The sequence below is a fragment of the Littorina saxatilis genome, linkage group LG13 (assembly GCF_037325665.1).
Source record: "Littorina saxatilis isolate snail1 linkage group LG13, US_GU_Lsax_2.0, whole genome shotgun sequence".
NCBI lineage: Eukaryota > Metazoa > Mollusca > Gastropoda > Littorinimorpha > Littorinidae > Littorina > Littorina saxatilis.
Window position 1 is genome coordinate 38401791 of NC_090257.1, and position 26352 is coordinate 38428142.

General features: G+C 42.4%; 1 protein-coding gene across 6 annotated transcripts in view; it reads right to left on the reverse strand.

Annotated features, from left to right (window-relative positions):
- Positions 1-26352, reverse strand: part of LOC138945681 (ankyrin repeat and MYND domain-containing protein 1-like) — a 57755-nt gene that overhangs the window by 20654 nt on the left and 10749 nt on the right. For 4 of the 6 annotated variants that reach the window (XR_011449069.1, XM_070317170.1, XM_070317171.1 and 1 more), the window contains exons 3-20: positions 23534-23666; positions 21780-21874; positions 20802-20948; positions 19912-20169; positions 18514-18747; positions 17987-18166; positions 16213-16386; positions 15352-15675; positions 13046-13293; positions 12329-12500; positions 11561-11701; positions 10251-10352; positions 9339-9446; positions 8604-8735; positions 7361-7468; positions 3370-3535; positions 2767-2932; positions 1738-1815 (exon numbers count right to left, since the gene is read on the reverse strand). Coding sequence is in view for 5 of the 6 variants with exons in the window: in XM_070317170.1 (XP_070173271.1) it covers positions 1738-1815; positions 2767-2932; positions 3370-3535; positions 7361-7468; positions 8604-8735; positions 9339-9446; positions 10251-10352; positions 11561-11701; positions 12329-12500; positions 13046-13293; positions 15352-15675; positions 16213-16386; positions 17987-18166; positions 18514-18747; positions 19912-20169; positions 20802-20948; positions 21780-21874; positions 23534-23666 (2966 nt within the window). In the remaining variant the exon portion in view is untranslated. The remainder of the gene's footprint in view (positions 1-1737; positions 1816-2766; positions 2933-3369; positions 3536-7360; positions 7469-8603; positions 8736-9338; positions 9447-10250; positions 10353-11560; positions 11702-12328; positions 12501-13045; positions 13294-15351; positions 15676-16212; positions 16387-17986; positions 18167-18513; positions 18748-19911; positions 20170-20801; positions 20949-21779; positions 21875-23533; positions 23667-26352) is intronic. The other 2 variants (XM_070317169.1, XM_070317168.1) reach the window with 2 other exon arrangements.

Below are 26352 nucleotides of genomic sequence, written 5' to 3' on the forward strand. Positions count from 1 at the left end.
AAAGGCAATGAAATTACCATTACAATAAAAGTGAACAGCATTAAGACGTCGGCCTCCTAATCGGGAGGTCGTGGGTTCGAATCTCGGTCGCCGCCGCCTGGTGGGTTAAGAGTGGAGATTTTTCCGATCTCCCAGGTCAACTTATGTGCAGACCTGCTGGTGACTTAACCCCCTTCGTGTGTACACGCAAGCACAAGACCAAGTGCGCACGGAAAAGATCCTGTAATCCATGTAAGAGTTCGGTGGGTTATGGAAACACTGCAATACCCAGCATGCCTACTCAACGAAAGCGGAGTGAGCTGACTATGCTCTGAGTATAGTGTGGGGAACCCAAATGGGCAAACGAGCTCACACGCAACCAGAAATATTCTGGAACGCTGAAGAAGAACAGCATTGGGTACAATTGTTGGGTCTTACAACACTGATCGCACACAAAAGTTGAACATAACGCTGTAATCAAGCAACCTATGGATCCAATTTGATATATGATGACGCATTGAAGTTCATCCGTCCCATATCATAAGTGAGTGAGTGTGTGTGTGTGTGTGTGTGTGTGTGTGTGTGTGTGTGTGTGTGTGTGTGTGTGTGTGTGTGTGTGTGTATGTGTGTGTGTATGTGCGTGCGTGCGTGCGTGCATGGGTACATGTGTGTTTGTGTGCGTCCATGCAGACGAAAACTGCTCATTACTATGACTCAATAATAACTAAGGTGTCGAGCCAACAAATTCTATCCATAAAAAACTCATAATTGCCTTCAAGCAAAAAAGCAGCTGACTTCATCCAAATAAACCTCACACCAGCAAAAGCAGCTGTTTTACAAAATTGCACTTGTCCCAAAAGAAAATGAGCTAAATAAAAGCAATAACATTACGCCAAGCTGTCCAAAGCAATAACATCTTTAAAAAAAAAAAATCCTTATCGGACTTCAGTTGCAAAGTACAGGTTGGTATTGCGTCAACTAGATTTTTACGGTACTTTAATACCAGTTGAAAATGTCAACATACCGGAAATGAAATCGGCAACCAGTCATTTATACCAATGGATATTGTGTTTGATCTGTTTCTGCTTGATAAATGTTACGTAATGACTATGTTTTCAATTTAATTTGACTGGTTGGTATAAGAGATGTACAAGTTTCTAAGAGTGCCATATGTCAGAACTAGTTAATTTTTCCAGTTATATTTTTTGATTGAATGTTAATATTATTTTCTAAAACTAACAGCTGTTTGTCAATACAAAAAAATCAAAGGTATGCGTGAGTACAGTGAGGCATGTTAACTTTATATTGGATTTGCAAGCATACAGGCTAATACTCTTTTTAGAATGGATTAAAATACTCATAGCAGATTCTAAAATCAAATGTTGAATCAATCACACACCATGCTGAACTTTTTTTCTCAGAATTCAAACATGATCAGTGCTTCGTGATCGTATTATATCGTGATTCCAGAACACACTTAGATCGCAAGAAAAAGAAAAGAATAAACAAGACATGTATTAAAATGAAGCTGTAAAAAAAATACATTGATAAATCAAAACTTTAAAGAAAAAATATCAAATGTTATGAGCTAACTACTGACCAGAGAGGCCTAAAACTGAAAAGAAAAGTGTAAATGGTTGTAACAGAAAGAAACAGGGTCAAATAAATTATAATTCAGCGAAAGAAAATGGGATATGTAAACCAAAAAAAAGACTGCATATGTTAACACCGCTACCAGAATTACATATCAAACCAAACCTTATCTGAGGCCTAGTTTGACCTGCAAGGCGTTTCACCTCGCTAGCATCCTTGGCATGAATTGTCATGACACCTGCCCTGTTCGCATTCACAGAACATTAAAGATCAAAAGGTATACTGACAGGAGATCTAGTTCTACACACTAAAAAATCCAGTGGACTGTTGTCGTTTGAATCCAGTAGGTTTACATATCTTGACTTGGTCATGGTGATTGAAAATAATACTTAAACGAACTGTCAGGGCGGGGATGTAGCTCAGTCGGGAGCGCGCTGGATTTGTATCCAGTTGGCCACTGTCAGCGTGAGTTCGTCCCCACGTTCGGCGAGAGATTTATTTCTCAGAGTCAACTTTGTGTGCAGACTCTCCTCGGTGTCCGAACACCTCCCGTGTGTACACGCAAGCACAAGACCAAGTGCGCACGAAAAAGATCCTGTAATCCATGTCAGAGTTCGGTGGGTTATAGAAACACGAAAATACCCAGCATGCTTCCTCCGACAACGGCGTATGGCTGCCTAAATGGCGGGGTAAAAAACGGTCATACACGTAAAATTCCACTCGTGCAAAAAACACGAGTGTACATGGGAGTTTCAGCCCACGAACGCAGAAGAAGAAGAAGAAGAAGAAGAAACGAACTGTCTTTCCTCCGTACAGAATCGTGTTACAGATCTGGCCAGGCTTTCACTTGGACAAATACCAAAAATCAATTGCATGGCTGCATAATCTGTGTAGAGAGCATGTGGTTCTCCTTGACTGCAGACCTAAATTAATCCTCAAACCCTTGATATCTAAACCCCACACGATGAAAATCCATTAGCAAACACACACGCCTCAAACCCTTGATATCTAAACCCCACACGATGAAAATCCATTAGCAAACACACACGCCTCAAACCCTTGATATCTAAACCCCACACGATGAAAATCCATTAGCAAACACACACGCCTCAGAACACAAATACCCACAGCACTGTGAAAACCATTGCACTTCACTCTTGTAGAGAGAATATTTCAGACTTGCCATTTACTCACCTCACTCCACCAGACTTAGCAGAGTCGGCTCTCTTCCGTTCTTTTGTGTCTTTGGCTCCTGGTTCAAAGGTCACCTGACCGGCCTTGGCAGCACCCTTGCCCTTGACCCCTGGGGGGAGAGGTGCACCTGCACCTGTGAAAACGAAGTTCTGGCTTGGGCTAGCACCTGCAAGGGAACATCAAATGATCAGTGAAAAGACATTATGAACTTTATGCTACATGTGTTTCACTGGACATAACTGGCTTAGACACATGCAGTTATAGACATAGGAAACGTATTGTATGTAACCACTGAATGCATCAATGCAGTGACCCCAAATACAAACATGCCATGCAAGTCTTTTATTTGTACATGTATATATATTGAATCATGAGGCTAATAATGATAAAAAGTCAACAAATATGAACTATAAGTACTTTGCTGTGGAAAATAAAAGCTAATAAACTGCCAGTTTGACAATGCGTGTTTGAAACAGCTTTCCTGACCAAAAGAAAGTGATTCATTCTGTGAGGTTTGAAAAACCAGAAATAAATGAAACCATAAATAAATCAGAAAATGAAACACATGAAAATTTGCAACACAAAAATAAACTAAACCCTTACTTCTGACTCCTCTCTCGTCCTCAAAAGCCAAGCGTTTCTTCTCACGTTCAACAGCTTTTGTTCTCAAAATGTCGCCAACATGGGCCAGTAGCCGCCGACGAGCATTGTACGTTTCTCGTTCGGCGTGGGTGAGGGCGTGGTAGGGCATGTGAGCAATACGACGATCCTATGATGTGAGTGTGAAAAAGACAACAACAGTGAACCAAAAATGTGAAGTGACAAACCATGCTCATGCATTGGTGAATAAGAAGTTAAAGAAGAAAGAACAAGTATGGCAGAATAGAGGAACAAGAAGGGCAAAGCCCATACGACTCACATGCTTGACCTTGACCTTTATATGACCTTGACCTTCAGGGTCAAGGTCAAATAACTAAACCTAGCAATGACATCATACACTAAGAACTGCTTTACACATTTTTCCTACCAAAATACATGTCAAGGTCATCCAAGGTCATGCAACACAAAGCTGTTAATTCAAGACATAGGAAGTACAATGGTGCTTATTGGCTCTTTCTACCATGAGATATGGTCACTTTTAGTGGTTCACTACCTTATTTTGGTCACATTTCATAAGGGTCAAAGTGACCTTGACCTTGATCATATGTGACCAAATGTGTCTCATGATGAAAGCATAACATGTGCCCCACATAATTTTTAAGTTTGAAACAGTTATCTTCCATAGTTCAGGGTCAAGGTCACTTCAAAATATGTATACAATCCAACTTTGAAGAGCTCCTGTGACCTTGACCTTGAAGCAAGGTAAACCAAACTGGTATCAAAAGATGGGGCTTACTTTGCCCTATATATCATATATAGGTGAGGTATTGAATCTTAAAAACTTCAGAGAAAATGTGAAAAATGTGAAAAATAGCTGTTTTTTAGACAACATTTATGGCCCCTGCGACCTTGACCTTGAAGCAAGGTCAAGATGCTATGTATGTTTTTTGGGGCCTCGTCATCATACACCATCTTGCCAAATTTGGTACTGATAGACTGAATAGTGTCCAAGAAATATCCAACGTTAAAGTTTTCCGGACGGACGGGGGGGACGGACGGGGGGGGACGGACGGGGGGGACGGACGGGGGGGACGGACGGGGGGGACGGACGGGGGGGACGGACGGGGGGGACGGACGGGGGGGACGGACGGGGGGGGACGGACGGGGGGGACGGACGGGGGGGACGGACGGGGGGGACGGACGGGGGGGACGGACGGGGGTGACGGACGGACGGACGACTCGGGTGAGTACATAGACTCACTTTTGCTTCGCATGTGAGTCAAAAAGGGCCTTGAATAGGAAAATAAAACTAGATAATCAATCATCACCTATTAAAATAGGCCTTTAAAATAGGCCTTAAAGCAGAAAAAGAATAACCTATATAATCAATCATCAGCCGCTGAGATCACAGCCATATTTTGTCGATGAACACGATAATAGTAAGCTATATTTCTCTGTCAGTAAACGCATTTTCTGCTAATGATCAGTTTCATGCTAAGCGCACTTTTTGGATTAAAGGGGCCCATGTGTACCCGATAGTCAGATTTCCTTGAGCTGGCAACGATTCTATGAAATCAAAGAAAGACCAATAAGCACAAATTAATGTGCTGACCATAAACAGACAAGCAAAGGAAACTGATAAAAAAGTGATAAGAAATGAAACACTCTAAAAATAAAAGTTTAAATAGATATAAACATCAATAATACTGGAACCCTGCAATGGGAAAAGAATACTTTAACCCAAGTACTCTATACATGGTACTATCAAAGATTTGCACACACATTAATATAGATTGTTGTTTTTGGGGCAAATATTTAACCATACCAAAGAAGATTCAAAAACAAAACAAGAAAGGTAACGCTTTTGGAACATTTTGGACAAACAAGCATTCACGAGAACTTCAACCTATCCATCTTTGGACAAACAAGCATTCACGAGAACTTCAACCTATCCATCTTTGGACAAACAAGATACACAGCTGGACAAACAAGATACAATTTTACGCAGAAAAAATCAACGATTACTGACGCTGGTGGCTTCTTATCCTTGAGTTGTACGTTGAAGCTTCCAAAATGGACGAAGCAAAACCATAAACGTAAAACCTTTCTTTTTCTTTTTTACATTTAGTCAAGTTTTGACTAAATGTTTTAACATAGAGGGGGAATCGAGACGAGGGTCGTGGTGTATGTGTGTGTGTGTGTGTGTGTGTGTGTGTGTGTGTGTGTCTGTGCGTGTGTGTGTGTGTAGAGCGATTCAGAGTAAACTACTGGACCGATCTTTATGAAATTTTACATGAGAGTTCCTTGGTATGATATCCCCAGACATTTTTTTCATTTTTTGGATAAGTGTCTTTGATGACGTCATATCCAGCTTTTTGTAAAAGTTGAGGCGGCACTGTCACACCCTCATTTTTCAATAAAATTGATTGAAATTTTGGTAAAGCAATCTTCGACGAAGGCCGGACTTCGGTATTGCAATTCAGCTTGGAGGCTTACAAATTAATTAATGACTTTGGTCATTAAAAATCTGAAAATTGTAATTAAAAAGCGTGCTATGCAGCACAGCGCAACCACTTCCGCGCTAAACAGGCTTGTTAATTTCACTGCCTTTTGCACGAGTGGCGGACTACGGACATTGTGAAAAAATGCAGTGCGTTCAGTTTCATTCTGTGAGTTCCACAGCTTGACTAAATGTAGTAATTTCGTCTTACGCGACTTGCTTATTCTTGACTTTGGAACGCTAGCAATTAAGGCATGTCTTTAGCTGTTTTGAAGAACAAAATGTCAAACCAATGTGGGTTACATGTTCTCAATACTGTAGATTTCCACAGATACATGTACAGTTAAACGTCACAGGCATTACAAAACTGAACAGCAGAAATGCTGAAGCTGTCTCGAAGTTGAAAATACAGAACATAACAGTAAAGCAATCAAATGAAAAATGCGATAAATGCACTGTACGGATGCACATTGTATTTAACCCACTATGAATACTGCATATCAAGTGTCAAAGACTTTTTCCAACTGCTGATCGGAACCTGTCACAACACTCACTGTCCATCGGTCTTTTCTGCCTTCTCTGATTGAAAAAAAAACTAAACAGGGATTTTCGCTTTGACATACTTGTCAACCTGTCCTGACAGCTAGCACGGCTTCAATGGAAACGTTGGGAAAAAGCTTTCGTCACAGTCTGTGCTAATAGCTGCATGCAGAGCACCTCGATATCCTGCCCGGTAAAATAACTGCACAAAGCGGCTATTACAACAGTGGGCGGGCATCAACGCTGATACGGATCATTGAACGCATGTGGACTTTACGCGGGTGTTTTGCTATACAATTTTGTTCCGGTATATTCTCATTTCAACAGGTAAAATACCGGTAAATGCCAATACTGAATACAGTCAGAAAATGTACACCATTTTTTTAACATTAATTATCAACATTGTAGCAGGCACACCGAACACATCTTGTTCTTCTTCTTCTGCGTTCGTGGGCTGAAACTCCCACGTACACTCGTGTTTTTACACGAGTGGAATTTTACGTGTATGACCGTTTTTACCCCGCCATTAAGGCAGCCATACACCGCTTTCGGAGGAAGCATGCTGGGTATTTTCGTGTTTCTGTAACCCACCGAACTCTGACATGGATTACAGGATCTTTTCCGTGCGCACTTGGTCTTGTGCTTGCGTGTACACACGAAAGGGGATAAGCCACTAGCAGGTCTGCACATAAGTTGACCTGGGAGATCGGAAAAATCTCCACACTTAACCCACCAGGCGGCCGCGGCCGGGATTCGAACCCCCGACCTTCCGATTAAGAGGCCGACGTCTTACCATCCCGCCACAGCACCCGTCACAGAACACATCACTACCAATTACTACGGCATAGATCCATGCACATGTGATACACCAATACAAACTACACAAAATAATGATAAACGTAGCAGCCACAACAATGGCATCACTGTGAAGAGGGATTACAAACACAAACTCACCTGGTTAAATTTGTAGTAGGCATAGTCAACTGCAGTTCCTATCACACGCTTTGGGCCGATGGCGACAGGTGCCAAAAGATCAGCACCAGCTCTGATAAGCTGGTCTATCTAAAAAATGAAAGAGTTTAGGGATTAATTAACACTTTCAGAACAAGAACTTCTACAATAAAACAATCAGAGCTTGCCTTTTACTGTTCCTCCATGTTCAGTCCGCGCGGGAGATGGAAGCTTGCTGTATGTTATGTAAGGCCTAAAAAAAAAATAGGTGTGGTTACGGTAACCCGACCTACCCTATTTTTAGGGGCCGATCCTATAACTTTTTATTACATTTGTCAAAAAAAAAACAAAAAAAAAAAAAAAAAAACGAGTGCAAAAAACGCAATGAAAGCGAAAGCGCCCGAGTCGCACACTTATTTCCCTGTCAAGTAGGTTTAATTTGTACACATTAGAAAAAAAAGTTAAAAAAAAAAAAAGTGATTGCCTACCTACCTACCCTATTTTTTTTGGCAATGTTACCGTAACCACACCTATTTTTTTTTTGGTCTAATGTATATATTGTGTGTGATACGTGGAAATGTGATACTATTTATTTGCATGTATGATACAGGTACAAATGTGATAATTGTAGGCTTATACTAGTGATTACTGTGTGTGATACATGAAATGTGATATGAATGCTGTTTTTATATGTTATACTCTTACTTTCTCCCAAGCGCAAGACAAATTCTTCTATGAAAATTGAAGCCAATAAAATTTGAGTTGAGTTGAGTTGAGTTGGACTGTTAGCAAAGACCCTAATCCTCCCAAAATCAATGTGCAATTGTATCAAGATGCCAGTGGCAATTTACTACAGATGCAAAAAGTGAAACTGCCAAGAAGTATAAAGGAAACAGTGAATGCATGATTCTATCTGTACAGAATCAGAAACAAAATTCTCAATCATAACTGCAGAAGTTTTTTAATTGGACAAAGGAGCTTTGCATTTAAGGCTAAAAAGCTATTGACACACACTATTTTTGAAAGAAATTCCCAATGATAAGGTTGTCTTGTTTAGAAAAGCAGATTTAGATTTCCTAGCTGCATATTTTCCATTGTTTCATGTCATGTATTTTGAATAACATTTTTGTTTAAACCGAAAGTTTCTTAGCCAAAATTCACTCCTATTCGTCTAGCTTTGCCTCCAAAAATAATGTGCGTGTTCAGTGCACCTTGTTACGATAACATTGCTTTAACATTGCCTTACCAGTTGAATGCGGCCGTTTATTGAGCGACGATGTTCATAGTCCGTAGATGAAGAAACACAGAGGGCATTGCCAACGCCGTGGGTCAAGGCCAAACTGGGGTCAGCGTTATACAGCAACAGTTCATCCACAGCCTGTATCGGAAACAAATATTAGATTACAATATCACAGTTTGCATTTTTCACAAGCACAAGTGCAGTTGGAGTTAGAAATATATCAAACATTTATTTAGAAAAAAAACCATCTCTAACTCTAAAGCACCACGCAGCCCCATTCTTGTGTTAACAGTTCCAGGAACATCTGCTTTCACACTTATTAAGCCCCTGCCTCAGAATTGGATCCTATATCATGGACTTTATCTATGTAGATATCTATACACAATTTATAATTTCAACAATAAAAGCCAGCATCTACATAGCTTATGAGATGTACAGAACCTCACTAATCCAAAACTGAACAAATCCTTCATAAATCACAATTGAAATGTACATGTTCAAAACTGCATGTGCCTTTTTTCTATGAGGTTGCAAAGCTACACATATATATGTGCAACACATTAACATCCATGAGTCCCAGGAGTTACAATCACAACTCATTCCTTCAACATCCATCTGAAAGGAGCTCTTGCAGTACCTAACTTACACATTACCATGGGCAAAATCCACAGACAATAACATATTCTTAACTCTAATAATTAAGTGTTGTATCAAAGAATAAACTTGTTCTACATTACTCACGAGGTCATTGCCACTGGTGATGGCAAGGGCAAGTGGTGAAAATCCATTGCAGATGAGATCCGGGTTGGCTTTATGTTTCAGTAGGAGTTGCACAACTGTGCACGCATTCTGCAGACATAAAACATGACATTAATCATAACTTGTTAGACAAAACCTGTGTGTAAAGAACAAATAGTTTTCCATTGCGTTAAACAAAACTCTTAAATACAAACATGCATCAAAATCAGTGAACGAACAAATTCCTAAAATAACTCTGTCTGGTATTTTTGGCCGTGGAAGAGTTGTCCTCCTTCAAGGTGAAGTAAGCTGAGCTATATATAGTTTACTGGGAATAACCAGTGGAGACACGCTGTTGGTCACTGCCACAGTAAGTTAATTATGAAAAGCTCCAATTTGCATGAATTTTCAAAAGAAAAAGACTGATTATACAATTGTACGCTTGTACCGTAAACATGCAGAAAAAAGTAACACTGACGGGGTGTTTCAACTGGATTTTCCCAATGAGCTATATATAGCTCAGCTTGCCTCAACTGTAAGTAAAACAACTCTTACTCTTCCACAACACATAAAACCCTGACAGAAATTATTTCTGAACATTGTCAATTGAGACAGTCAACTATGTGGATCTTCTCTTATTCTGCATTCCCTAACTATGTGGATCGTCAGCACATTTTTCCTGTCAATAAATTCTCAGCAGTTTTCCTGTCTGTTAGAACTGTTCCCTTCGGTCTCCTGCTAATCTTTCAGTCGATAATTCCCTCCCAATCCCTCAATCCCTTGTACATTATGCAGCCGTTCCAAACTTTTTTCTGATTTAATTGACACGCATGTCTACCTGTGTAAATGCAGACTGGCAGTGGCAGACAGAAAGACACGATGCTCCCCCCCCCCTGCCACACACACACAATATACCTTGTAATTGTCGTCCCTGGCACAAGCAATCTGAAGTGGTGTTCGCCCCCCAAGTAGCGCAGCACTTTCTGGACTGATTTGATCTTTTGACCACTCCTCCTCCTGAACGAGAAAGAGAAAATTAACTGTACATGCAGCTCTGTTAACAACTGTTGCAACCATGACAATACTGCAATGTAAAATTGTGAGTCTAGCTATTATAAGACTTTTCTATGCAGGGTCCCCACCGGTCCCCACCGGTTTTTAGAAACAAAATTCCATGACTTTTCCATGACTTTCCATGAGCCTCAGTAACATTTTCCATGACTAGATCCACAGGTCGCCATTTCCGAACACGCAAACTTTTTACGTCTTGTCACTGCCAGTTTTGACACTGGCTCGCTTTGCACTGAATTTGAGTCAGTTTCTACGCAGTGTCTCTTCGACAAGCAAGTCAAGCATTTGCTACGCAGTCAGATTATCGGTAATGTTTGCTGGTCCTGTCATTTCACTAAACTGGACCAGCCACTGTTTGTATCCATCTGCACTTTCGTAAATTCCGTTTCGTAACCGTCACTGTGACTTGATGAACTGTCATTTTTTTCACCGCGATACACAGTTCATTGCGAAGATCTTCCTTGGTAATTCGTTCCAATTTCGCATACTTTTTGTTGTCAAGAAACAACTCGAAAGAAAGTTTCAAACTCATCATCCTCCATCTTGCTTGTCGAAGCGCTAAAGTACTTCATCGATGCAAAAACAAAAGCAGAAAACTTCAACGAAACCGACTCAAATGCAGCGCAGACGACACGACGAGATAACCGTTATTCTCATATGCAAATACGAACAAGAAGTTGGTCATACCCCTTGTGCTGGCGACGCAAATCGCTACTGGCTGGCAAAGGCTGGGCAATGGGGGGAGGAGGAGGGGGGGATGGCTGGGCAACGAAAATCGCCGCTGGCGTGCTAAAGGTTAATTTTTTTTTTCTTTCTTATTTTTTTTAAATTCCATGACTTTCCATGACTTGAATTGAAATTCCATGACTTTCCAGGCCTGGAAAATTAAAAATCAAATTCCATGACTTTCCAGGTTTTCCATGACCTGTACGTACCCTGTCTATGGAAGACAGTTTGATCATTTAAAAATAACAAAACAAAACACACACACACACACACACACATCCACAAATACATGCTAAGAGTAAAATTATGTAAACTGGCAGATATAAAAAACAAAACAAACCAGTTAACATTTTTTTTTTTAAACATACAACCAAAAAAAAAACAACCCAAAAAAACAAACAACTGCTAAAAAAAAACCACACGCTTACCAGGTTATGATTCAAAAAGGAATCATCCTCTTCGGCCCTGATGTCAGGATCCGCCAGGGCGTCCAGCAAGAGTTCTGTGATGGCCACACCCTCTTCCCCTGGGATGGCCGCAGCAATGTGCAAAGGTGCCAGCCCACCTTTCTGCAAACAGGCAGCATGAGAGGTTCATTGACACTTTCAGGTCTTGGCCAAGCTCTTTCATGGATATGAACGTGTAACCTAGCGACATGTTTGAAGCTTACAATGTCTGAGTACGACCTTCATAACCATGCAACACACACACACACACAAACGCACCCACACACACACACACAGTCATATTGAGGCAGACAAACGTTCATATGCACACATGAGCACACAGACACAGAAGTTAACTCCTCCCTCTCTCTCTTCCATCTTTGAACAGTGTGACAGGTATGGATGCACCCTTCATTTGAACCAAGTGCACACACACACACACACACACACACACACACACATACACACACACACACACACACACACACACACACACACTCCCTATCTGTTTTCCTTCCTCTCTCTCTCTCTCTCTCTCTCTCTCTCGCTCTCTCTCTCGCTCTCTCTCTAAAAAAATTTTTTTAATTTTTTTAATTTTTTATTTTATTTATTTTATTTTTTTTTTCTCCCTAGTCATAGTAAAATAGTTTAGTCCCTCTTTAGGGCGAGGGCCAGATGCAAAAAAGCATATCTATGCTTATTCTTGTCACCCTCGAAAAATAAAGATTTGTCATTGTCATTGTCTCTCACATCTTTGGACATCGTGGCAGCTGTTGATGCTCCTTTCATGAGCAGGGTTCGAACCATGTCCACGTCAGCTGATTTGATGGCGAAGAACAAGACCGGCATGGGCACTCTCGATGCATTTGGGTCTGCTCCTCTCCTCAGCAAAAGCTCCAGTGTGTCCTTCATTCGCTCGTGCCTGAGAGAGATTTGTGAAAACAGGTGTGAGAGTTATAAAGTGGAATTTACTATGTCAGGTCTCTCTGGGCTGAGGGGCACGAAGCAAAACTGTGTGCCACCCCAATGGGTGGTACACAGCTGCGGGATCAGATTGGTTAAAAATTGTGATTTGTGGTGATTTCAACCAATCAGACCCGGCCGAGGTTTGTTCCCACCCATGCAGTTGGGTGGCACCCGTTTTCACTTTGAGCACCTCATCTCTGGCATTTTTTGTGTGTCTCTTTGTCTAGTATCTTGACCCAAATGTACCTGTCATGAAAGGCCACCCTCAATTTAGGGATACACTTACGGCTGGTCTCAAGATTGAAGGTACAATGTACCACTGTTTTTAAGGAATTAGTTTTTACAGGGTAGAAGCTGGTTAAGAATCTTGTAGTGTGTGTGTGTGTTTGTACATGTACGCAAGCATGAGTGGATGCGTGTGCCGGTGTGCAGATTTCTTAAAAATGGAAAGTATCAAACACCTTAATCAATCACACACAAAAAACAACACGTGAAACTTACTGAGATATCTGGATGGCAAGCATCCTAGCCCTGCCCATCTCAAAGTTGGAGGTTTCTCGGCTCACAACTCGCTCGTTCATGCTCAGCTGTGTAGCGCAGCGTTCCAAAAGCGTGTCGGTGACCTCAATCTGGTAGTTGTGCACGCTCTTGTTGCTCTCGAAGTCCTCCTTCTCCCTGGCTGTTTCCTCCCCTTCTTCATCCATCAACTCTCCCCCATCTAGCACTGAGTCACGATCATCATCCTTTTTCTGAAATGGGAGAAAAATTCAGATGAATTAAGTGAGTGCACGAAGCACAACAATGAATCACCTTTGGAAGTAAAACCAGACAAACAGGGTTGAGATTGTTAGAGCTGACTTCCTAGCCCTACAAATAACGGCTATGGGTACTCAAAGGTTCCCAAGAGCAGTCAATGTGACAACCGCAGCCACACCACATCACAAACAGCCACACCACATCACAAACAGCCACACCACATCACAAACAGCCACACCACATCACAAACAGCCACACCACATCACAAACAGCCACACCACATCACAAACAGCCACACATCACAAACAGCCACACCACATCACAAACAGCCACACCACATCACAAACAGCCACACCACATCACAAACAGCCACACCACATCACAAACAGCCACTCCACATCACAAACAGCCACACCACATCACAAACAGCCACTCCACATCACAAACAGCCACACCACATCACAAACAGCCACTCCACATTTCACGGGTGTATGCCTTCCCTCAACGTACCAAAAACATTGAGCTACTATAAATACCGTACTTTCCGGGTTACAAGGCGCTACAGCGCATAAGGCGCACCCCCCTCTTTTAAAAAAAAAAATTGTATTCCAGTCACCCATTGGGCGCAGGGGGCCGATAGGGCGCACCAAAATTGAAAAAGTATACCGGTAACAAACGGTCGAAGAATGAAAATAAGCCGCACATCAAAGGAAGAATACAGAGTGGAAATATGTGTGCTCTGTGTGTACGGCGAGATCAAAGGCAGGTCCATTGTGATAGCTGGGTTGCCTTGTTTAGACACTGACCTTCTTCCCAGGGGTCAATGACCCAGTTTTTGCTATGAGAGGTGGTTCCCCTGTCATAGATCTGAGAGAGGAAACACTTCCTGCACCGGGGTCAGTGACGAGTTTAACCTATGGGGCGGTCTCTTTGATGTCTTGAGAGGAAACTTGGCCAGGGTAGTACCTAGTAGCTGAAACATGCATTATCACAAGTTGTTTGACTGGTACTCAGGCGGTCTCTTTGATTTTTTTCGTATTTCATACACGGATTAGGCGCTTCCTTATACAAGATGCAGGGGTCAAGCTCGAGGAAAAAAGTCGCGCCTTATGACCCGGAAAGTACGGTAACCCAAACTTTGGCAGGGGGACAACTCAGTCAATGCCGAGTAACTGCCTGCGACAAGGGGGACTACTGTGTAACCCTGTCACATCAATTAACATTGTTAATCTTGTCTCCATTTTTGTGACCCCAAAAAATCCTTGTAAATGCACCCCCATTTTAAGACTCCTTCCTTTTTAAGAACTGATTTTCTCAGATTGATTGGAGGTCTTTCTTTCTTTCTTTATTTGGTGTTTAACGTCGTTTTCAACCACGAAGGTTATATCGCGACGGGGAAAGGGGGGGAGATGGGATAGAGCCACTTGTCAATTGTTTCTTGTTCACAAAAGCACTAATCAAAAAATTGCTCCAGGGGCTTGCAACGGCCAACGTAGTACAATATATGACCTTACTGGGAGAATGCAAGTTTCCAGTACAAAGGACTTAACATTTCTTACATACTGCTTGACTAAAATCTTTACAAACATTGACTATATTCTATACAAGAAACACTTAACAAGGGTAAAAGGAGAAACAGAATCCGTTAGTCGCCTCTTACGACATGCTGGGGAGCATCGGGTAAATTCTTCCCCCTAACCCGCGGGGGGTGATTGGAGGTCTTTAAAGGGGCTGCCACTGTATAAACCACAGCTGACACATTATCTTACACATCCCAAAATATATCCAAACATTTTTTCAACCAAGTTGCACGAATCCTAAGAATGGGTCATGGGGCTTTGACATTTATAACAAATGTTTAATTTATGTAAAAAAACAACAGCAACCATATGTCTGCTAGCTTGCGGCACAAGTATGTAATGGTAAGAGTGCGTGCTATAATATTCAAAGGAAGCACGCTGGTTTAGCAATACCACCATGAACACAACCATTCAGTACCGCTTTTGCTAACACCCACAACAACAACAATAGCAAAAGCGCGATCTTCTCACCATCGGTACTATATATTCAATATCCTGCCTGGAGTCTCGCGCAACAGTCACTTTCACCGGTGACCCGTGTTCTGGTGCTTGCAAAGGCTTGTTCGAAACCACCTTCTGTTCATCAACCTTTTCAAGATCATTTTCCGCAATCACCTCGGAGTCAGCCAGCTTTTCTTGTTTCTCCTTGGAGACACGCAGGGCTGCCATCTCCGATTTTCTGCGGTTGAGCTGGTTGAGCTGGGTTGCACGCCGCTCGGTTTTGGTTGGGGATGAAGTACCGATTGCAGGAAGGACGGATCGGGTAGGAGAGTGAGAAATGTCTGACCGACAATCCTGGAAACATAAGATATGAGATGTTAACGTCCTCATGTGTTGTAAGCTGTGGCATGATAATTAACACTTCAGATTGGTACACTTTACCTTTCATAACCCCTTTCCACACACAATCAGACAGAAAGAAACACGTACACACACATGAACAAACACACACAGCACACACACACATACACCCACAGCACACACACACACACACACGCACACACACACAGCACACACACAGCACAGACACACACACAGCCAGCACACACACACACACACAGCACACACACACATACACCCACAGCACACACACACACACACGCACACACACACACACACACACAGCACACACACAGCACAGACACACACACACACACACACACACACAGCCAGCACACACACACACACACACAGCACACACACACACACACACACACACACACACACACACACAATCAGACAGAAAGAAACACACACACATATGAACGAACAGACACACACACACACACTAACACCCACCCCCATAACACACACACACATGCATGCACTAACCTCAACTGCAGGTGGCTTTTCCATGTATCTCTCAGCAATGTTGTAGTGGAAGCTCTCCACAGGGTAGTAGAAGATGGTCCCTGCCGCCAGGGCAGACACTCCCTCGTTGTTGAGCTGGTTGACATCAGCACCGTGATTGAGAAGAACGTTGATTGTGTCCTGGTGCCAGTTCACCTAAAAAAACAAACCAAACCAAATGACTGCATGATTCTGTCCATTTAGAACCTGCACTTTAAGTTGACTGTGGGAAACACAAACCCCACGCTGCACCCCTTGGGAAGAACAAATTGATTGTATCCTAGCTGGTGCCAGTTCACCTTAAAAACCAAACCAAAATAACTGATTCTGCCTGCTTGGAATCTGCACTTAATCTTGACTGTACCCGTTGAAAAAAACCGTTGATTGTATCCTGGTGCCAGTAGCAAAGCAAACCAAACCAAAATAACTGATTCTGTACAGCTGTTTACATGGCAGATTTTCTACCATTTCCCCCAACTTTCAAGTGATTTATCAATTTAGTCGGTGCCGAGTGAAATCAAAATCACTGCCCAAGTGAACAGTGCAAACGATCGAACTTATAGTCTTAAGCAGCGATTCTTGGCCAGTTCAGCTATCGGAGCCACCTAAGGTGGGAAGAGCAGTTTGGATAGCTATATATAACTCAGTGGATAGAGCGATAAGGAAAGTCTGCGCAAAATCTGCGCAAAGTCACTGCAGAGTCGAGCATCGCTCAACTGAGTTTTCGAGTCGCTGCTAAATCTGACCTAAATCCTCAGAGCCGTTCACATTGCAGACTTTTCACCGACTTGGCCTCGACAACTCCGGAGCGATTTCAAACCAACAAAAGTTGGGGAAAATTTGGTTAAAAGTCTGCCATGTGAACGGCACTATTGAATCTGCACTTAACGTTGACTGTGGGAAACAAACCTCGATCCCGCTGTACCTGTGTGGTACATTCAATCATCTGAAAATCTAAACTGAATGTTGATTGTGAGTTGTGTACAGTAAAATCCCTTCCTTTTTTGGGTTCTAACCTATGCTGATACAGTGGAGTTTCCCTTTTAAGTCCTAGTCTTGACTAATACTTATGTGCTAGTTTTATTGATTATTTCTCATTTCTCATTTCTCATTACTTTATTGTCCCATCGCTGGGAAATTCGGGTCGCTTCCTCCCAGTGGAAAGCTAGCAGCAACGGAGTCGCGCTACCCAGGTGTCTGCGTGTTTAGGTGTATTCAGCCACCTGCACTTATGGCAGAATGACCAAGGTCTTTTACGTGCCATTGTGATGACACGGGGGTGGGACATGGCTTCCGTCTCTGGGTCTGCACATAAAGTTGACCTGTGTCCGTCCCGGCCCGAATTCGAACCTGCGACCTTTCGATCACAAGTCCAGTGCTCTACCAACTGAGCTACCGGGCTTATACTTCATTTGTATTTTTGACCAAAATATGGCAATTTGTACACAGATCAAGACAGTCAGTGTTCTTATGAGACAGTGCCAGTGGTCGAGGTGAACACTGACTGTCGAAATCATTGTAAAATGGCATATTTTCGTCAAAAATATATGTGTTGATCAATTTTATTTATAGAAATCCTTTTCTTTTTCATGACTAAATGCACATAAACATGCACACTTTTGTACTCTTGGCAAGCCGCCTAAATATGAGGTTTTGTCAGACTCTGACGTCACATGACTCAAAGAAGAAAGTTCCAATGTTCAATGGACACATTAAGGCTAAATCTATAGCTGTTTCACAGAAGCCAGACTCTCACCGTGGCTCCTATCAAAGCTGTGTGGCCCTCCTTGTCAGCCACATCAGGATGTACAGTCCCGCTGTTCAACAGCTCTTCCACACGCAGGAAGTTGCCAGCGGCCGCCATCTTAATCAGCTCTTCGGACGCCTGCTCAAGGGGCCCGCGCGATTTGAATCCTGAGCGGTCAAATTTCAGCACCTGCGAGTAAGGAAACGTGTAATTTTATAAGAATACTCAAATGAACAGGCGCACACACAGACACATGCATGTACAATAAATTATAACTCACATAGAACTCTCAGACACATCCTGCCAGCTGCGAGTAAGGAAATGTGTAATGTCATAAGAATACTCAAATGAACAGGTGTTCTAATAAAGGAGGTTGTCTCAAAATGGAGCTAAATTTACACAGGTTATAAACAAAACATCTGAAAAAGCAAGGTCTTAAAAAGGGGGAAGTCTTAAATTTGGGGGTCTTAAAAGGGGGTTCCACTGTACATATCTGAGACTTAAAGAAACAACCTTGCACAAATGAGTACCTGTACCTTCTCTACATTGAATCCAACAGAGTTGGCAGCTCTCCGGTGCTCGTGTATGTGCATTTGAATGTTGACTAGCATTGGAGACTTGTTCCAGACCTTCAGTGTCAGGGGCTCTGGCTCTTCAGAGAGGGGAATGTCTTTGAAAAATTCCTCATCAAAAGCTTGGCGGTTCACGGCCAAACTGCGAGGGTCGAGGTCTTCACTGTACAATTCACTGATTCTGTCCGCTACCTTCACCTTTCAAACAGTATAAAAAATGTATACAAATTTAAAAAGAAAAAAGAAAAAGAGATAAAATTAAAAGAGGCACAGCGCATCATAAGCATTCAATTAAGAAAGTTGCAAACCAAATTTTAAAAAATCTGGGCGGGGATGTAGCTCAGTCGGTAGCGCGCTGGATTTGTATCCAGTTGGCCGCTGTCAGCGTGAGTTCGTCCTCACGTTCGGCGAGAGATTTATTTTTCAGAGTCAACTTTGTGTGCAGACTCTCCTCGGTGTCCGAACACCCCCGTGTGTACACGCAAGCACAAGACCAAGTGCGCACGAAAAAGATCCTGTAATCCATGTCAGAGTTCAGTGGGTTATAGAAACACGAAAATACCCAGCATGCTTCCTCCGAAAGCGGCGTATGGCTGCCTAAATAGCGGGGTAAAAACGGTCATACACGTAAAAGCCGTGGGAGTTTCAGCCCATGAACGAACAAACAAACAAACAAAGAAGCCAAAACTAACTTATACAGTCATAAGTCATAGAAATGAAAGAGTAAGTTCGAGCTTAGTCTCTGTATTAATGCGACGATATACACCCAACTTGTAGGCAAAATGTTTGTAAGCACAATTGTAGAAGCATAATCATTTTCACTTTCACTTTCTTTTCCTCTATATATGATCATTGCACCTCTACAGTCATGTACGCCATTAGCAAATCGGTTGTTTGAGTTCAGTCATGACTTCTGTACTTATTCTGCTGTCACTACAAAGCATAACTCATTTTTTCCACTTCACTTTCTTTTTCTGTATTCTACATTCACATCATACCATAGCAACTGAGTGATTAAAAGAAGCATCCCCACCACAGGAGCATAATGTTCACTTTCCTTTTCTTTTTCTTCACGACCGCCACACATCGACAGCCATTCAAACCACCACAGCATAAGGCCAAAAAAAAAAAAGAGTCTGTTTACGGTAACCCGACCGACCCTATTTTTTTCGCGCGACCCTAGACTTTTTTTCGGCATTTGGGGGAAAAAAAAAAAAAAAAAAAAAAGCAAAATAACGTAAAAATATGGTTTTTTGGGGAAAAAAAAATAAAAAATCCCGACCTACCGACCCTATATTTTGGGCCTATGTTACCGTAAACAGACCTATTTTTTTTGTTGGCCTAAACATTAAGCATCCTCACCTCAGGAGAGTAGTTAAACATGGCTGGAGGTTCCAGAACGTTTTTGACCGACTGTATCCTGTCCGGTTTGGGCTCCACAGGGACTGTCATGTCTTCAGGATAATATTCAAACTGTGGATGGTCGGCCATAGTGAAAGCGTTCGGCACTGGTGTGAGAATCTTGAGGAGACGTTCACCGTGCCACAGTCCCACATCCTGGCTGCCGTCTTTGTAAGTCAGCACGCCCGGTCCTTCCCTCTCGTCATCTTTGTACAGACCCTGAAGTCAACAGTTTGTATTATTAAGCAAGGTATCAGGCAGGCAGATATATCTCGCGGTTCTCCACACTAGCTAGTTCACATCTAAAATGCTTGTTTAGCATCTGATTAAAGATTTCTTAACCCTTAGGCTGGTTGTCGCGACATATGTCGCGCTACTTTACGTATACTGTCACCTGGTTGTCATGACATATGTCGCGCTACTGGCTCAGTCTGTTTGGTCGGTTCCGATTACCTCCCATGGATGCGAAAACCTATATGACCGTTTTTCTTTATTTTTCTCTCTGTTAATTCACCAGTGGCTATGTAACATGTGTTACAGAACTGCACCAGTGAGTGTAAGGGTTAATATGTTGTGTATGCAAAGTTTAATGTATCAATCGTATGTTTTTATTTATTTTAATTTTTTACATAGGTCAAGCGGAATATTCAGTGACAGCTCTATTTTGATATGTTTTAATGTAAAATATTTTAGGTATTATTATAACTGTATTTTCAAAACATAATTGCATGGTTACAACTGGTAGAATTTGGAGAGAGAGAGAGATAGTGAAAGTTCAACATTGTGAGTGGATGAATGAATGTTATTTGATAAAGACAGGCACATGAGTTTAGCATGCAGTGCATGTATACCTCAAATTTACTTCCACTGGCAAAGTAGAAAACACCATAGCCTTCCTTCTTGTCCATATAGAAGGTACCTGTAAAGGTAGAACCGTTTGACCAGGTATACGTTCCCTTCCCATGTCGCCGGTCCTTGAAAAATGATCCTTTGTATGTCTGTGGATTTAAGAAATCATTCACGATTGTGAAATCATCACAACCATATGCTGTTCAACTATGTTCAAAGAGTAAAATGCTGCTACTCTGTGAGTTTGTTTGTTTGTGTGTGTGTTTGTTTGTGTGTGTGTGTGTGTGTGTGTGTGTGTGTGTGTGTGTGTGTGTGTGTGTGTGTGTGTGTGTGTGTGTGTGTGTTTGTTTGTGTGTGTGTGTGTGTGTGTTAGTGTAAACATACAAGCACATGGAGGTATCGATCGCTACATGTTCTCATCCAATACAAGATGTTGAAAAATAACATTTAAGCGGTGTGGCAGAGTGAGAGCCCCTTTTACTGAGCCGAACTTTTTAAAGCGAGGCGAAGCAACTAGCGCGCTACTAGCCAGTTTTAAGCTGCCATCACGTGCATGAACACCCAAGTCTGATGTATGCTTTACAGAGTGAATCTCTGTGTGTATGTGCAAGCATATGAGCCTACATATGTGTGAGTATGTGTAAACAATTTGATCTCCACATGCTCATCCTATTGAAACATATCTATTACATGTACGAATATAACCGACTCGGAAATTAGATGGCAACGTACAGTTCAGAGTATTCTTCGCATCACATTCCTTCTTTCTTTCTTGTTGGTTTGTTTGCCAGCTCTGCCTAACCCTAACCTTAAGTTTTTTGGTCAACGTACCTCTTCGTTTGCCCATTTAATGTTGCCCTCTCCATGTCGCAGGTCACAAACAAATCCCCAATTCAGTGTATCTTCCAATCATATTAATTTCTTTCTTTCTTTCTGGTAGTTTATTTGTTTGGTAGATGTTAGTTTATGTTAACGACTACCTCTTCGTTTGCCCACTGAATGCTTCCTTCTCCATGTCGCAGGTCACAAAGAAATCCCCCGTCGTACTGCGTTCCGTCAGCCCATGTCTGCACACCTGCACACCATAACGCAACATCTGACATTTTCTGTCATCCTGTACCGCTTTAACGCAACATCTGACATTTTCTGTCATCCTGTACCGCCATAACGCAACATCTGACATTTTCTGTCATCCTGTACCGCCATAACGCAACATCTGACATTTTCTGTCATCCTGTACCGCCAGAGAACTTTGCGATTTCCCGCAATGATCATACAAATATTTGACGCTAACCTTTCAAGGTATGGCTAAGTTTGTTGTCCCATTTTCGCTATTAATTTTATTAATTATGCATAGCTTTGTATGGTTGATGTTTTTTTATGTTGCTGTCTGATGTTGATGTCGTGTACCAAAAAGAAATAAAAACGTGTTAAAAAAAAACAAACAACAAACCAATATAAAAAATAAAAAAAAACAACAAACCAATATAAAAAAAAAAAATTAAAAAAAAGTTTGTTGTCCCAACTGTTTAGAGGACAGAAAAACCATCTGTATAATAGTTTTATTCAGTTATCCATTTTTTTAAAATCCATTCGAGGGCTTATCAATCCCACTAAAGAAAAGCAAACACACTTAACATTCAGGGGGAGGGGTGGGGGTTGGGTGTTCCAGACAAACGTTGAACAATTATGTATATTTTCAAAATGGCAAATTGGAGCTCACAAGTTTCTTAGGTTTACAGTGAAAACTGTCAAATACGGTCACTGGACTTAGCGGACACTCGCAGAATACGGACAGTCAGTCTCGGCACGGACTGCTTTACACTGTAAAACACCTGTACGTTACGGCCACCTCGGCATTACGGACGCGGACACGTATTTTGGGTCCATAATAAGTCATATACCGTACTTTCCGGGTGACAAGGCGCTTCGTTATCTAAGACGCACCCCCTTCTTTTTAAAATAAATTGTAATCCAGTCACCCATTGGACGCAGGGGGCCGATAGGGCGCACCAAAATGACCCAGTTTTTGCCATGAGAGGTGGTTCCCCTGTCATATCTGAGAGAGGAAACACTTCCTGCATCGGGGTCAGTGACCGGTCAGTGACCGACTTTAACTGAGTGAAAATATGTGTGCTCTGTGTGTGCGGCCAGATCAAAGGCATTGTGATAGCTGGGTGGCCTTGTTAAAAGACACGACCTTCTTCCCAGGGGTCAATGACCCAGTTTTTGCCATGAGAGGTGGTTCCCCTGTCATATCTGAGAGAGGAAACACTTCCTGCATCGGGGTCAGTGACCGAGTTTAACAGAGTGGAAATCTGTGTGTGCGGCCAGATCAAAGGCAGGGCAGTACCTAGTAGCTGAAACATGCATTATCACAAGTTTTTAAACTTGTTTTACAACAGTCAATATTAAATGTTTCTTTATTTAATCTAAACAGCTTCTGTTTTTCTTATAAATGTACATGTACATGTGCAGTACTCTCTCTCTCTCTCTCAACTTGACTTTGTCGCGTTTACTTGCACCTGTCTAATAAGGACACCTGCAGAATAAGGACACTTTTGTCTGGTCCCAAGGGTGTCCTTATTTGACAGGTTTTACTGTACATTTCCGGGGAAGCCCATGCATTCAATTTGTAAAGTTGGAGCCCGGTTAACGATTCACTCAGGAAATGTATGCTGATTCTGTTTCCAAATCTTGAACTACCCATTCTCTACAAGGCCAGAAGCCTTACCTTTGCCATGTCTCAGGTTATTGACGTAGTCACCATCGTACTTTGACCCATCGGGCCAGATGAAACAGCCACTGCCAATCTTCTTGTAGTCCTGAACACTGCCCGTAAAGCTGGCTCCTGTCTTGTAGGTTACCTGCGTGTCAACACAGAGCATTCAGAAATATATACTGTATGTGTTGTGACTTTCATAATGGAAAAGGAAACTAAAAGGTCTAAAGTGAAAAACCTTTTAAGTCCTAAAATGTATGAGAAAATGTCTTAAAAAGAAGGGAATCTGAAAATGGAGGTCAATTAATATATCAGACATATTATTAAATTATTGACATTAAAACTGGAAAACAAGGTCTCAAAGTCAAAAGATATGTGGTCTTAAAATAAATGAGGAGGTTCTACTGTTCAGGTATCTGAGAGCATATTAGAAACAATACCTAAGATAAAATTAAAACCATGAGCAACAACAGTTTAGTTTCAAAGACTAACCAAGAAACAACAAAAATAACAATAACATAATTTAATGTCATTGATCCAATGCACAAATTAAAGCAAAGCTTGACCACAAATTGCACATATTGTAACATTGTCTTTTCATCAAAGTTTTTTTTGTAGACATTAACTGCATGAACAAAAATTAACCTGGCTGCTTCCTGTGCGGGTGGGAATTGTAAATCTATCAGGGCAGTGCAAAATATTACTTTGATAATGTTATCAGCTTAAGGCCACACAAAAAAAAGTCTGTTTACGGTAACATAGGCAAAAAAAATAGGGTCGGTAGGTCGGGATTTCCCCCCCCCACCCAAAAAAAAACCCACCCCCATATTTTTAAGTTATTTTGCCAAAAAGCAAAGACTTTCTTTTTCTCTCCCCCAAATGCCAAACAAAAGTCTAGGGTCGTGCGAAAAAATAGGGTCGGTCGGGATACCGTAAACAGACTATTTTGTTGTTGTTGCCTAAGCACTATTGATCTCAATTTAACTTCAGCTTTGCGTCACGCAACAATAAGGGAACTGGTTGGTCCGGTGTCAGAATAATGTGACTGGGTGAGACATGAAGCCTGTGCTGCGACTTCTGTCTTGTGTGTGGCTGGTTGGTCCGGTGTCAGAATCATGTGACTGGGTGAGACATGAAGCCTGTGCTGCGACTTCTGTCTTGTGTGTGGCTGGTTGGTCCGGTGTCAGAATCATGTGACTGGGTGAGACATGAAGCCTGTGCTGCGACTTCTGTCTTGTGTGGCTGGTTGGTCCGGTGTCAGAATCATGTGACTGGGTGAGACATGAAGCCTGTGCTGCGACTTCTGCCTTGTGTGTGGCTGGTTGGTCCGGTGTCAGAATAATGTGACTGGGTGAGACATGAAGCCTGTGCTGCGACTTCTGTCTTGTGTGTGGCTGGTTGGTCCGGTGTCAGAATCATGTGACTGGGTGAGACATGAAGCCTGTGCTGCCACTTCTGTCTTGTGTGTGGCTGGTTGGTCCGGTGTCAGAATAATGTGACTGGGTGAGACATGAAGCCTGTGCTGCCACTTCTGTCTTGTGTGTGGCTGGTTGGTCCGGTGTCAGAATAATGTGACTGGGTGAGACATGAAGCCTGTGCTGCGACTTCTGTCTTGTGTGTGGCTGGTTGGTCCGGTGTCAGAATAATGTGACTGGGTGAGACATGAAGCCTGTGCTGCGACTTCTGTCTTGTGTGTGGCTGGTTGGTCCGGTGTCAGAATCATGTGACTGGGTGAGACATGAAGCCTGTGCTGCGACTTCTGTCTTGTGTGTGGCTGGTTGGTCCGGTGTCAGAATAATGTGACTGGGTGAGACATGAAGCCTGTGCTGCGACTTCTGCCTTGTGTGTGGCTGGTTGGTCCGGTGTCAGAATGTGACTGGGTGAGACATGAAGCCTGTGCTGCGACTTCTGTCTTGTGTGTGGCTGGTTGGTCCGGTGTCAGAATCATGTGACTGGGTGAGACATGAAGCCTGTGCTGCGACTTCTGTCTTGTGTGTGGCTGGTTGGTCCGGTGTCAGAATAATGTGACTGGGTGAGACATGAAGCCTGTGCTGCGACTTCTGTCTTGTGTGTGGCTGGTTGGTCCGGTGTCAGAATAATGTGACTGGGTGAGACATGAAGCCTGTGCTGCGACTTCTGTCTTGTGTGTGGCTGGTTGGTCCGGTGTCAGAATCATGTGACTGGGTGAGACATGAAGCCTGTGCTGCGACTTCTGTCTTGTGTGTGGCTGGTTGGTCCGGTGTCAGAATAATGTGACTGGGTGAGACATGAAGCCTGTGCTGCCACTTCTGTCTTGTGTGTGGCTGGTTGGTCCGGTGTCAGAATAATGTGACTGGGTGAGACATGAAGCCTGTGCTGCGACTTCTGTCTTGTGTGTGGCTGGTTGGTCCGGTGTCAGAATCATGTGACTGGGTGAGACATGAAGCCTGTGCTGCGACTTCTGTCTTGTGTGTGGCGCACATCAAATGTCAAAGCAGCACCGCCCTGATATCACCCTTCGTGGTGGACTGGGCGTTAAGCAAAAAAAAAAAAAAAGGTCTGTTTACGGTAACATAGGGTGAAAAAATAGGGTCGGTAGGTCGGCTTTTTTTTTTTTTTTTTTTTTCCATTTTTTATGCTGTGCATAAAATCATTTTTGCATGTTCAGATGTGCGAGGATAGACAAGAATTTAAGATAAAAAGTTTTCCGAAACCGGACAATCAGCCAGCGCCAGCCAGCGCCACAGTCACCACCACAACCACATGAAACGTTCATTGCCAGTTTACGCTGAAAATGTTTATTGGTCGACACCACAGGTCGTTCATTTTCAGCGCAGATAATGCATACAAAA